Source organism: Silurus aristotelis (genome assembly GCF_946808225.1).
Source record: "Silurus aristotelis genome assembly, chromosome: 1".
NCBI lineage: Eukaryota > Metazoa > Chordata > Actinopteri > Siluriformes > Siluridae > Silurus > Silurus aristotelis.
Window position 1 is genome coordinate 12,794,098 of NC_139574.1, and position 14,919 is coordinate 12,809,016.

General features: G+C 37.3%; 1 protein-coding gene across 33 annotated transcripts in view; it reads left to right on the top strand.

Moving 5' to 3' along the window:
• The window catches only part of LOC310727633 (uncharacterized protein), a 74,652-nt gene extending 59,987 nt beyond the window's left edge, over positions 1–14,665 (top strand). For 11 of the 33 annotated variants that reach the window (XM_083544314.1, XM_083544286.1, XM_083544293.1 and 8 more), the window contains 7 exons: positions 43–332; positions 1,128–1,199; positions 5,534–5,626; positions 6,277–6,358; positions 6,451–6,563; positions 8,817–8,970; positions 11,433–14,665. In XM_083544314.1, coding sequence (XP_083400440.1) covers positions 43–332; positions 1,128–1,199; positions 5,534–5,626; positions 6,277–6,358; positions 6,451–6,563; positions 8,817–8,970; positions 11,433–11,440 — 812 coding nt within the window. In that variant the 3' untranslated portion in view covers positions 11,441–14,665. The remainder of the gene's footprint in view (positions 1–42; positions 333–1,127; positions 1,200–5,533; positions 5,627–6,276; positions 6,359–6,450; positions 6,564–8,816; positions 8,971–11,432) is intronic. The other 22 variants (XM_083544291.1, XM_083544297.1, XM_083544287.1 and 19 more) reach the window with 4 other exon arrangements.
• Positions 14,666–14,919: the final 254 nt, after the last annotated feature.

Genomic DNA, 14,919 nt, shown 5'->3' on the forward strand with positions numbered 1-14,919 from the left:
TTTTCCTCATCTTTTCCATCGTTTATTTGCTGACCACCATAGACTCCAGCAAGCCCAAATCTACAACTGCCAGACCTTCCACCCTCACCAGTAGCAGCACAGCCCGCACCCGTACCACTAAACCTGCCACGACCACTAACAGCACAACCAGCACAGTGCCAGAGAGGAAGCCTCCTGTGCCCCGTGCCCCTCGAGCCAGCTCCTCTACAACAACTAGTACCACCACTAGAACCAGTAGCCGCCCAGCAACAGCTCCAGCTCCCGAAATTAAAAATATCCGTCCTAAGATTGGCTCTACAGACAACATCAAACACCAGCCTGGAGGAGGCAAGGTAAAGGGGATACTACTGAAATATACACTTGATTTGTATAATTGTGCCACACAGGGTTTGGCTTTGATCCTGATTCCTTGCAAATTGTAGCTTTCCCAGAAATCAAGCAGGAACAGTGTGGTTATAAATCATGTTCTGAAATATAGGAGCAAGGAAAGTAATAGGAATACAAAATGATATTTGTGTTCATATGTCATTTTGACTTTCATAATCATTTTTTAACTTTTTTTTTAGTTGTTGTTTTTTATTTTTATTTATTTTTTTATTTTTTTAGATCCAGTAATTTCATACTCTTCCACTTTAAAAACAATATTCTGTACCTGGCATCTGTTTGCTACACTTCTCGTTGTTTTTGTTTGATCTTTTTCCTTGCAAGAATAGATTTCTAGAAAGCATCAAAAATTATCCTTTTTATTTAATCCATTTTCTTAATTTGTAATGCCATTTCTCTGTCCCTCACCTTTCACACCATTAATACTTTTCCTGGCTGAGATCTCTCCTCAGACTTCATGAAACACTGCTTGTCAAGACCACCCTTCAATAAATCCTGTCCCTGTAGAACCAATATAATGCATGATTAATTTTAATATCAGCACAGTGGTAAAATCTGCTATCATGTGGTCTTACTTCACAGCATGTTGAATAAGGCCTGAGTTTTAAAACCCTGATGACTTTACATTTTTTTCTTGTGTGGTTAATGTTCTTGTTTTACACTAATGTAATTGTCAGAATCAAATGACTTTTTGTTGTGGTATGAGTGAGTGACCTGTAGGGGATTTGGGGTTGTCTCTCCAGGTCACAGGTTCTCAAAGCAAGACGGATGCTCTGGCTCAGGGCTCGCTCTCCAAAGAGACCAGCCAGGGCAAAGTGAGTTCACGCCATCTTTCATACCCATTCTTTCTACCAGCCTGCTTCGCTTTCTTTCTGTTAAGCTGGATTCTTTTTCACTCCTGCTCTTTTCTCTGCTATGGTGTCCACACTTTCTCATCTCCACATTCCACACACATTTATTAAGTATTATGCATAACACTTGTGTTTGCTAATGACAGATCAGGAAATGTGAATTTTTTGGCCTAAATTTGATTTGATTTTTTTTTTTTTTTTTTTGTCTAACATACCGAATCCTTGTCAGTATATTTCACCAGAATTGTGTGCAGATGTTTTCATTTACTTTCTAACCTTGCCTTGGCTTTATTCAGAAATCAACCTTTTGTTAAACTTTTTACTTCTTCCAAAATGTTACTGTCTTACAGGCAGTGGTGGACAGTAAGGAAGTGAATGTAATTCGTTACTGTAATTAAGGAGCTTTTACACGTATCTGTACTTTACTGAAGTATTTCTATTTGGGGAGCCTTTTACTTTAACTTAACTACATTTTAAATTCAAATATCTTACAGTTAACTCAACTGCATTTTGTGAAATCAATCATTCCTTTTAATATATGACTGGATAAAAACTCAACTAGTCAAACGCACAGCAAGCCACCAATCAGGGTCGAGCTTGCGTGCTCTGTTTTGAACTTGTATTGATTGCCGCTTACTGGGATCTACTCAGCACCTGCGTACAGTTCAACAGCAAGTAGAACATTTTGAAAGGAATAAATGATGGAAAAAAAGAAGGTTTTGGGTTAATGAGAATTTATTAGATATCAATCAGTGTTTGACTCATTAATATCATTCTATTAATAGATCGTTGTGCGGAGAGTAACATTAAAATCTTTTCACATAAACTAAGTTGTTTAAACAAAAATAATAAAAGAACATTATAGCCATAATAAAACATAATACAGTGGATACTTAAGTACATTTGAAGGCAAATACTTTTACTGGAGTAATATTTTATCTAGTGTATCTCTACTTAAACTCAAGTTCATGGTTTGTGTACTTCGTCCACCACTGGTGACAGGTTTTCCCAGGCTGCCACTAACATTAATAAGAACATACTATGAAGATGTCAGAGCTTTATAGAAAGTATACTAACTGCAGGAGGATACGCTACAGTTTTCATGATACTCACCAGGGTTCCATTTTAAGTTAAAGCATGATATTACCAACACAAAGAGGGCCATTTCAATCAATATGTTAATCTTAAAAGAATTTTGTTTGAATCTAAACTCTGTGATGCTGAACCTGTTTGTGGATGTGGGTGTGTATAAATGCTTGTTGAGTGTGCAATTGGTGCTACTGAAGTACTAATCAATAACTCAATATTTCAAGAGCTTGAAACTGAGCTTGACGATTGCTAGTCATTTTGCATAATACCCTTGAGAGAATCTTAGGAGGGAGACTTTTTTAATATGTCTACAGCAGTCCGGTAGGTTTTTTATTTGTATTATTTTTTTTTTGCGTGTTGACAGGTTCTGCTGCTTATTGAGAACTGGTACTGAACTATTAGTTGTGCTTGCCAAACTTGAAAAGCGCACTTTCACACCTGTTTCATCAGCCTAAAAAGGCTCTATTGAAGTTTGTTAATTTATGGTCTGTCTGGTTATGTGGAGGCTGCAGTGCCACCAAATTTCATGCGCTTCTTTCATGCAGCCATTTTTTTTTCCAATGTCTAAGGTGTAATTTAATGGTGTAATCTTTAATGGTGTAATTGATTTGGTGTTTGGCTCAAATAAATCGTATTGACTGTTGTTCTAAGTACAATTGAATTGCCATATTGTTATGTTAAGGCGTCTTAATAATGTGCCTCGAATGGATTGTTCTTCACAGGGAATATAAAAACAGGTTACAACGATTACAAAAATCCTGTAACATTTCAAAATTTTACTGATCTGCGAATGCTTTATTCAAATCTTGCAAAGACACCGGTGCATTCATTTCAGCTGTATTCTCATATAGTTAGATTACCACTAGATTTGCTTGTCCTGAATAAGTGTGTGATAAGCAAGTGTGCTACTCTTTATAGATTTGGTATCAGTCAACATCAGTAGGTGAGGCAGGTGTCAATGCTAGAAATGTTTTAAGATGCTTTCTGTTGTACATTTTAGTTTTTCACAGAAACATGGTAGTTTAGAAGTTGTAAAAATGCGTATGAAACTGGTAAGATGACGCATATGTAACGCTGGAATAAACAAATAGAATCACATAGGGAAACTTATTCATAATACAGTATATGGACATCTGACTATAAGATTGATATGTGCTTTTTGAACATAGCATTCCACTTTTAGTCCACATTTGCTTTCATAAGAACCTCCACTCTTCTGGGATGATGTTCCACCAGGTTTTGGAGTGTGATTGTGGAGATTTGTTCTCATTCCACAACAAGGGTGTTAGTAAAGCCATGTACTGATGTAGGGTGTGGAGGCCTGGGGTGCAGTCAACATTCCTATTTATCCCAAAAGTGTTCAGTAAAATTGAGATCAGACCTCTGTAGCAGGCAGAGGTGGCAAAAGTACACACATCCTTTACTTAAGTAGAAGTAAAGATACTTATGTTTTAAAAGACTCTTGTAAAAGCTGAAGTACTGACTACACTTTTTCATTCAAGTTAAAGTAAAGAGGTTTGGGCTCTGACATGTACTTAAGTAAAAAAAATAGCCATTAATGCTACCTGTTTTAGCATCACACTGGTAACTGAACCTCACAACATATTAATATATTAATACAAAATAATTTTAAATTTTGTTGTCTAATGAATTTATTCAAGCTGAACATCCACCATATAGAACACAAGCAGAGAAAAGATGATGATGATGATGATGATCAGGAATGTCTCTGTTCTCATGTTTACATCACTGACTCCCTCTGTCTCATCCATGTTAACCCCGTACTTGTTGTCTACTGCCCTGCTTGTTATTCGCTTCTTAGGCTAGCCTACCTCTGTGGTGTGTGAGAGTCAGGAAATGATACACCAGAGGCAGGTTGAACAAAAAACACACAAGGACAGGAAATTGGTTGGCGGGCTGAAAACGGCCAGAGTGAGAAAAAAATATTGATCATGTCACCAAATAGATTAAAACTAAAGTGACGAGCCTGTTTTCATTTACGGCATTTAGCAGAAATTTGCGGCATTTACTCTTGTCCAGAGTGACGTACAAAAGTGCTTTGTGTCTCTATCAATTCATAAATATACACTGGTACGCTAGATTACAAACTTAATATAAATGAGACTATAACTCTTTAATTTTACAAAACAAAACTTGGAAATTGCTAATTTAAGTGTTTCCGGAAGAGGTAGGTCTTCAACCGTCGCTTAAATATAGCCAGGGACTTCGCTGTACGGACATCTAGGGGAAGGTCATTCCACCACCTCTGTGCCAGAACAGAGAAGAGCTTCGAAGTGTACTTACCTCTCATTCTGAGAGAAGCTGGTACCAGTCGAGCAGTGTTGGAGGATCTCAGACAGCGTTGTGCAGTGCGAGATGTGATGAGGTCACTGAGGTAAGATGGTGCTGGGCCATTTTTGGCCTTGTAGGTGTGGGAGAACTTGGGCAGATTGGACACAAGTCATGCAGCTGCGTTTTGGTTCATTTGCATACTTTTGAAAATGTTAAGAAGTAGAAAGTTCAGATATTTGTGTAATAGTGAAGTAAAGTACTGATACCAGAAAACTCTACTTAATTACAGTAAAAAATTTGTTGTACTTCATTACTTCCCAACTATGGTAGCAGGCCACTGAAGTTCTTCCACTCTATCTTATGTAAACCATATGTTCATGGAGCAGATTTCCCAGATCTTTTCTCTATATAGTGAAAGATCTATAATTTGTGAATCTGCAATAAGGAGAAAATGTTTTTTTTTTTTTTTTTTTTTTCCTTTCCTCTTCTCCTTGCTCTGTATGAATACAATTTTGGCAAATTATATGATGAGGGTGTTCATTTAACAATTTAATTCCTGTTTGTCACAACATAAACAGCCTAAATGCATTGATTTAGTTCCATGTATGGTCAGATATCCTGTTTTCTATCACCATGCACGGGCATTCTCAAACATTCTATTGCCACAGCATCTATTTTTCCGGGTAAAAGGGTAACTATGCTACTTTAAACACAGCATGGCATGTACACCCTAGTTCAGTGTAGTTGCTAGCTTGATGAATTTCTTCTCCGAATTGTGTAGCACTTCGCATTGAATCCTTTGCAGCTACAAGCTCGTGAAGCTTGTAAATGCTTCGGCTTTCCCTCTTTTCTTGTCTTTCTGTCACCTGGTGACCCCTTATGTCCTTCTGCCCTTTGCCTGCCATGCTGTGTTGTAGGTTCAGATAGTCTCCAAAAAGGTGGACTACAGCCATGTTACGTCTCGCTTGGGTTCCAAGGACAATATCAAGCATGTCCCTGGTGGTGGGAATGTAAGTACTGTCTCTGCATGTGGCGAAGCTGTCTTCAACAAACAGTGTTACTCTTCCAATTAGAACATCAACAAGTGAGGACAAATATATAATCTTTTTTTTTTTTTCCCGGATGCAAATGCTGAAAAGAATATTTTGCTTTACAGCTACCTGTTAAGCCAGTTCTCAGTAACAGCAGAAGTTGAATTGCATCTTCTCCTCATGGCTACTTCCTTTGCTTTAATATATTTTGGTGTTAAATATAGGGGATATGATTTTTCCGTTCTTTTACACTTCTTTTTTCCCTCCTATGATCTCTTGCTGACGCCCTCTTTTTCTTTAGTTCTTTACGTTTTAATGCCTCTGACTTTGAAATAAACAGTGGAATTATAAAGATATAGAAACATTTTCAAATGTATATAAACTTAAACAAATGATTCGTAATAATGTTTTTTTTTTTTTTTTTTTTTTTTTTTTTTTTTTTTTTTTTTTTTTTTTTTTTTTTTTTTTTTTTTTTTTTATCTTTTGTTCTTTGTAGTGAGCGGCATGCCAACCCGTGTTGATTTAACTGCACTGCATGTGGATAGGCATTAAAAAGCTGATGGTATCTTGTATCGGTAGTACACACTGTGTGTGCGGCTTTTATAGGGTTTAGTTTGATGTGTTTACAGATCCACATTCTCAGTAAGAAGGTTGATGTGAGTAAAGTGACTTCAAAGTGTGGCTCAAGGAGCAATATCAAGCACAAGCCAGGTAAAGGTTTTGCATTTCAATGATGCTAAAAGGTTCTGGACTCTAGTCGAGCACCCGTTAATAGCTGTTCTGGATGATCGTGTTTTTCATAGGAGGTGGAGATATAAAGATCGAGTCTCATAAAGTGAACTTCAAAGACAAAGCCCAGTCAAAGGTGGGCTCCTTGGACAATGTCAGCCATGCACCAGGAGGAGGGAACATTAAGGTGAGGTTGTGAACAAAAGAAATTAATGCAATATGGTCCTAATTTACATTCCCTTGTAGCATGATTGGTTTTATTAGACTCCCCCATATAATCTCTGCTTCTGTGCTGCATGCAAATGAGTTTCTGATTAGGACTGGCTGGCCAATATAGTGGAAACTTTACATAATCACAGTTACACTAGGAGGACTAATTGGTTAGAGTTGATGTTGGGTCCTGGGTCTGCTTTGGGTTCTCTATCAAGTGGAATGGAAGCAGGGGTTAATCTGGGAATACCAGAAAAAAAACCTGGGAAGACCACTTTATTTGGCTTCTTTTCAATTCAGAGTAGCAGCATCTCTACTCTATCTTTGGGAGATCTAAAAATGTCTCTTTAGATGACTTCTACAAACTTCTCTCATCCCCACACAATCGCTTTTACAGCTACCTTTGCTGGAATCGCTCTGACTCGCCTTCACCACATTTAAGATAAGAGAGAGCTCTTCATGGGTCTTGCTCTGAAGTCCTACCTTATTAACTTGACTGCATTCTTTCTTTACTGATGTCCAGCACCAAGTGTTAGGATTACTGCCTTCTCCAAGAAGGCTGAACTTCTATTTGATGCATAACCTCGAACAGCAGTCAGGGTTTTATTTCCTGTGCTTGGATATTGCCTTTCATAAATGCAGCCCTCTTGTCCACTGAGAATTACTGCAACCTTGGTTATCCCTACACCCATCTGAAGGCTTCCTGTGGAAAATCTCGAGTAGATGAGGCCACCCCTGGTCAAGAAATTTGATAACCATAGCCATTATAGTGTGTGGATGAAGGCCAACCGGGTCCATGCCCTTTCATTTCACAAATGTAACTATTATTATAAGTCTCAGAAATATGGGCCACATGTAAATACAAGATGTTATATTGTTCTATACTGTCTTTTAAGATATTTAGTCACCATTGCATTATATATCATTTATTCTCTGTTTATGATTTGAAGTCACATTCATTATGTGGAAATTTTGATTTTGCATTATTTTCCTTTTTTCTTTTATTTTTTTTAAACATAATTTTATTTGTACGCTTTACTACCCCATTTCTCATTTGAAGTGCATTCTAGAGGTTTTGTCTGTGTAATGAATAATACACTTGCTTAATACACTCTCTCTACATTTAAAACCTAATGGCCCATAAAGATTACCACAGGTATCATTATAGAGTCTGGCCCATAGGAGCAGAGAAATCAATTAAAAGCTATATATGTATTCTTTTTTTGTTTGTTTGTTTGTAGAAGATGAAGGATGCAATGCTTTTCAGATGCGCTCACATAAATTACTTTGCTTTCCTTCACTTAACACACCGGACTCAACATGGGCTTGTAATAAAGGCCTTACGGAGTTGAATCAAGTGTAATGGGGCAGGGAAAACAATGATCTGTGCAGGACAATGCCCTAAATCTTTGTAAGGCTTTAAGTAACAAAGGTGGGTTAAAAAAATATAAAAAGCCTCCAACTGACAAGTTTATCTATTGGCCGTGATGTCACCTTACCCCTCAGCCTATGGTCATCCAACACTGCATGAAAATCTTTATGGCTGTACTCATCATTTCTACATGTTCATCCCCACAAATTCATTTATAGATTATTCATTATAGAAAATATAGAAATACATTATATAGAACATTTTATACAAGTATACAACCTACCATGCATGATCTACAATACAAACTGTAAACCATGGAAATTAACTGTTTCATAATTTTATTAATTTTCTTTTATAATTTAGAGTACCTGTATAGTGTATATAGATAGTATTGAATGAAATAAAAATGATTAAGTATGATCTCTCACACATTTTTCAATACTATTATCAATAATAATAATATAATTTTATATTGATATATCCACAATTATACACCCAAAGATCTGAGCATTTCATTACCTTTAGAGTTGTTTTGGCTGCATGGGCATGGATCATGTCTCATTATTATTTTGTGGTACAATGTACTGGAATTCATAGTATACATTTTACAAGCTTGCAGTCTTTCATAATTGTGCAGAATTGTCATAATTTGCTTTGTAAATATTTTATTTTTGTTTTGTTAATATCCCCCCCAAAATACCTTGTTAAAGACAATAAAAAAATACTTTGTAGTGTACTTCGAATCCATGCACCATTTCAAATAGCAACACACCTTTTCAGTCTTTCTCCGAAGGGATCACAAGTCCATATCCATACCATCTCCATCTGTCCTATTGACACGCTGCTGTGTGTTTTTAGGCTGAGGGGCAACAGGAGACAGTTGAGGGCAGTGGGGCTACCTCTAGTGGCTCAGCCGGCCCAGCCCAGGAGAATGGGCTGAAGGAGGGCACTGCATGTGGGGGCGAGGCACTCCGGGACCCCCAGGCCCTGGATTCTCTCATCCCTGAAACAAGTAAGTTTGTGTCATCCTGCTTCAGTCATAAGGCCTGCTCCTGCCCTCTCCCCAGTAACATCTGTCATATGCAGGCACAATCCTATTAAAACTTCCAATCAGGTGCATTTAGAAGCTTGATTTAAATGTTTTGCTTTGGTCTCAATCAGAGGTTTAGAAATAAACTGGCATCAGTGAAATTATTCTAGTGAAAAGAGCTTTATTGCTTATGATCCCTTTTTTAGATTATAATTGAGAGTAAAAAAAAATTATAATTTTATAATGTTTCTAGTTGCATTTGAACTACAAATCTCAGTTTGTTAAGGGGCAAGTTTTTGTAACAAAGACTTTGGTCTACTTAAAGACTAAAACTGGTTACAATGATCCAACATTGAATTTGACAGTTCTAGATTAGACAGTTGGAATTGTAATCATATTGTGGCTATCAAAATATGTGCCACCTCAAAATGTTATCTATTATTTCTATTATTATTTATGATCTATTATTATGTTATCTTTACTGTTATCTATTGTAAATAGGCCACTTGTGCACTTCTGGTTAGATGCTAACTGCATTTCATTGGCTCTGTAAATGTACCTTGCATGATGAGTTTAATCTACCGTAATTTCCGGACTATAAAGCGCACCCACTGAATTTTACAAAGCTTTTTATTTTGAACATAAATAAGCCGCACCTGTCCTACACTGCCTACACTGAAACTAATAAACTTTACACAGGCTTTAACAAAAGACAGTGTCTGTTACACGGCTTGTATCTAAACAGCAGCCTACCAAGAAAGTCATTGTTCACTGTCTTCCTCCTTCCTTTCACAACAATTTCACAGTTTATCTTTTGGCATCGTCGTGCGTTTAAAAATCACCATCGGTGAAGCTTTTCTCCCGATGCCGTGCAGCTCAGAACACAGGAGAAGTGCGTTTTTTCATGCCTGGTTGTTTTCAGTGTGATGAATGATTCGCATTTCCTGTAGACTGTCCGAGTGAGCGGCAGGTCAAACGTCAGAGGAACATCATCCATATTTATGATTTGGTGCGGCCCGATTCAGTGGGAGCGCATCTGATTTAATATAAAGAATTTCATTGGTTCACCTGAACCTATGGCTGGGCGATAAATCGATTTTATCGATTAACTCGAATGTGTAGTTCACATCGATCTGTTTTAATAAAAACAGGGTTTCTCTTTAATGTCCGCCGACGCTCCCCTCTGGGCTTCTATAGTTTCAAACGAACTCAGCCCTCCCCCCGCGCGTTTGCCATAGAGATACACAAAATGAACAAGACAGCGGCAGCACAAGACCGCGGTTAAGCAGCCGCATCTTGAAAATACACGGTTAAGCAGCCGCACTTTGTTTAGTGTTGCGCGTCTAATAGTACACTGGTGGGTGCGGTCAAAATACATGTAAAGACGCTTTAGAACGGCCTTTTCGTTAAGAAACAGAAAAATCAGAGCATTTGAATCACCATATTTAAACACTCATAAAAACACTCCCTGTCTATTATATTCTTATTTAAAATTTCAAGTCATTTTACTGTGGAGTTTTGGAGAAAAGTAAATGCAAAATCACTTAAAACCTCAGGTGCATTTTCAATCATGTTCCACATTTAAACACTCATAAAACATTTTTCTTTGTAGGTTTGCTCATTTTATGTTATGTTACGTTCTATTTTCACAATTTACAATGGCAGGGCTATCTTGTATTTTTGGCTTGTTGTTTCTGATTGCACTTTAACCCAAACTGGGTTAAAATCCCAGAAGGGTAAATAAACGTTATTTAATAAAGTTAAAACTTTTTTTTAACATTTTCTTTGTCATATGCAGATTGATTTTAAGCAGAGGGAAAAAATCGATTTAAATCGCAAATCGGATTTTTTGTGAAAAAATCGGCCATATCGCCCAGCCCTACCTGAACCCGTTCGGCAATTTCATTGGTCTAATGTTACGGGGCTCTGTTTTTTGGCTTGAAGTTTGTGAAACCGGGAAAAACCCAGGAAAAATCCATAAATTAGCCACTTCATTGTTTAAGCCGCGGGATTCAAAACGTGGGAAAAAATTTGCGGTTTATAGTCCGGAAAATACGTTAATCTAAAAAAAAAAATTAATAATTGTTTCAATGCAAGTTTCTCCCTTTTCCCTTTTTAAGATAACTCATAAAAAGGATATTGAGTTTCTGCCATTTAAAACTATTTTTATAAACGGTTTGAGCTGCTGTGGTAAAAACAGCATTTAGTAAATAAATACAATTTCTGTAAAAACCTTTTCTTTTGCATAAATTGAGAGAAGAGATGTCTTAATAATAACTTCAGAATTTACATTCACATTTTCATTTTGAACGCATATTTTGTCATACTTCATGCATTGTTTGTGTTGATTTTTATTGTGTTGGTTTTTTTGAGGGAATGTGGGGAGACAAATTGTTTCTCTCATTTCCCTGACCACAAAATCATCTTTATTTCTTATTTTTCAGGCATCTAATTCTGCTTTTTCCTATCACCTTATCATTTCATTTCCAATATACTTCCTGTCCACCTCTCCTTCCTACTGTACCCCTCTCTCCTTTTATATCCAACTCTTTTTTTTTTTTTTTTTTTTTTTTCCCTGTCTTCCTGTATTTTTCCCCCTAATACTCCCTGCTGCAGATTGAATCTTTCAAGCTCAACTTCCGCGAGAAAGCCCGCTCTCGCACGGACCACGGCGCTGACATCATCACCTGGCCCGTCGTGGGTGACAGCCCCGCCCACCCCCATCCGCTCCGCAGCAGTGTTTCATTCAACGACTCGTTGGTGACGGCCCGCTTGCCTCGCTCCTCCACCACCCCCGCCCTCCACTCAGCCTCTCAAGAGCAAGCTGGTGATGCTGAATCACTCACCTCACTCTGCACGTGACTTTCACTACTCGTCTTTTAACTCTCATAACCTCGCCCCATGGGTACACTGGTTTAGTCTGAGTATTCCTGGCGATTAGTACGTGAAAACTAATTTGACGTGATCTATTTACCGGCCCTTCCTTAACTGCACAACTTACAATATTCCTACTCAGTTTATTCAACATATTCCCTGCTAGTCTCTCTCCTGGTTTTACTCTTTAAAAATGTCTGGTTCTTTATTTTCCCACAATGCTGCAGTTTTAGAATTGATCCGATTTCCCATGATGTAGTTATCTGCATATACGCCACCCATATTCTCGTGTTTACACAACTCCACTTTAGAAACGCTGGGCCATAGTATTGTGCCGTGCCTCTTCGTCAGCATGCGGGGCTGTCATGTGATCAGCATCGACTTCCCTGCGTCAGTACCTTCAAGTCTCATAACTCGCCCGCGTTCAACTTTCGCCGTCTTTCACGCAAACTCACATTTAACTACGAGCCGTAGGTTTCAACTAAATCGCTTTAAACTTGTTTCCGTGATGTTTTTGAGTGAATTTCCGTGGCTGTATGTTTGACTTTTTCGCCGTTTCCTGTATGCTCGGATGTTTGTGTCATTTGTGTTTTCTTCTAGTAAAGCAATACTGCAGTCTTTTTGCCTATAGGACATGAACTACATCTTGAAACGAATACACAAAACGTACAGTTTAAAGTCTCAAACATAGCTATAAACATGTATAAGAAAGGGTTCACGGTCAGCAGATGAAGAAAGAGCGTTGTTAGAGCAAAGAATGTGAGAAAGGACATGGGCATGTATTTTATTGGATGTTAAATGAAGTGTGAATTAAGTGCAATTGAAGTGAAGCTATTGATTTTGTACCATTGATTAACCTGGTGTTGTGCCTAAACTTCAGCTTGAGAGAAGTATGGAGAAAGAAAAGAAAAAAAAAAAAAACACTGCTTTGCGCTGCTTGTCCTAGAAAAGAACCTAAATCTACTTTTGGGACGATACAAAAGCACTTTGAACGTCAGTCTGACCCAAAGCTTTTTGTTTTGCCTGGATGAGTTATTGCTTTAAATGGGATTTAGTTGAACCGGTAAATGTCTTTATACCTTGTTCCGCTTCCACTGAAGGTGTCGTGCGAAGTTTGCCAAGATAACTTTTGGTAGTCACCGAAAAATGATTCAACAGTCAGATGTACGTTGCAAAAGAATGCCGGAGGCAGCAGATATGTCCTAGCTTATTTCTCTTGTGGCATTTAATCTCCTTCACCCCGTATAGCCTTTGTAATGTGGTCATGATCGTATGTCGCACTCTGACAAACCTTACACAGTTACATAGTTCTCTGCTCCCTTAAATTGAAGAAAGGAGCAATTCTACAAGAAAACCATCATTTTCTTTGCCTTATATTTACGCAGTGAAGTGAGATCAAAAACACTACAATTAAATGCTCTGGATTAGCACTTATCACCTTCCCATTGTTGAAGGTTTTTTAAGCACTATAACCGAACAAATTCAAATCCACACTGAGCATTTTCTTAGTAATATTTGAGAAATTGAAGTGCCAATGATGAAAATTATTTCCTCAATATGGGAGGGGGATTATTTTGATTATTTTGGTTTATGGGCAATAACTAATATTATTTATGTAATGGTAATAAAAAACATGGAGAGGTTTGTAGATATTTGTATTTGAATTACGATGTGCAGCTTTTAAATGCTCTGAGCGCGGTTCTCCTTGAAGTCTGACTTTATTTTGTTACCTTCGGAGCGGTAGATAAAATCGTCGTGGTCCTTTTAAACTCACTTCCCTTAATGCAGTAATATTTTTCTTTTCTTTTCCTGACTCGCAGTGTACTCTGCTTTTTCATTTAACGGCTATTGTTTCTCATTAGTTACTAGCACACCGCTATATGTAAATATATATTTATACCTTCAATATTGGCGCTGGAAGAACAAGTTGGAAATAAAAATGATAAAAAATAAAATAAAAAAAAGAGCATTGATCATGTTTTAAAGGGATGTCCAGTAAAGATTTGGTGTGTTAAGAAGTGCGCTTGTCATTATTTTTATTAATCATTATTATTATTATTATTATTATTATTATTATTATTATTATTATTATTATTAATATTATTATTATTATTAATGAAATGTAACTGCCTTTTCTAAGAAAAGGGCTGACATAGAAGAATGTTTTGTATTTGCGTTTCTCACTTTCTTCTATTGCTTTGGTATGGTGCTTGTGGCTGTGGGTTATGGGTTATTTCCTGTAAACAACTGACATCTCCATCGCTCTTCAAGTCTTGATACATGAAGAGCACACTGTCATATGCAGGTCAAATCTCCAAAAAAAAAAAAAAAAGTCATTTGATTGACACTATGTAATGAAGCTAACTGCCCTTCTACAGCAGTGAGAGCAGAGATTGAAATTGCCAGTGCAGTGTGAATATGGATATACCACCATGGCACACTTATCAAAGAGCCACAAACATGAAGCATACCAGCCTTGATCAAGTTAAACCGAAGCTTACAACCACAAGCTCATGTCAAACACATTTTGTTCAAATTGCCCATTTAAGATATGTCCCATAAACATGCTTAAGCTAAAATATTATACTAAGAGCATGCAGAACAATTGGGATGTGTACGGTAGTCTTGTCATGTGCATACAGTGTCTTTTGCAGGATTCCCCCTTCTCTCCCCCCCACATTCATTTTAAAATTCAGTTTGTTTTCTGGTTTGAAAGAAGTGTACGTTGTGGTCAATTGTTAACTAGTGATGTAATAATTAAACATTTAAATAAAATAATGTGTTTCAAACTATTGCAAATAAATGAGGACGTGTGTTTATTGAGTCTGAACATTGAGTGTCAATTGCACTGTTCTATTTTTAGGGTATGTATTTATTAATTTTTATTTAACAAAAGGTGTATGTGTAAACTGAGGAAAGGTTCAGAGAATCTAAGGAATCGCAGAGTATCAGGGAAGGAGGCAGGCTTAGAAGGAAAAGCAGTAACCCTGTGGTAGTGAACAAAAAGCAACGGTCCATCATACTGTCATACAGAATACAATTAAAGCCATTACTGCA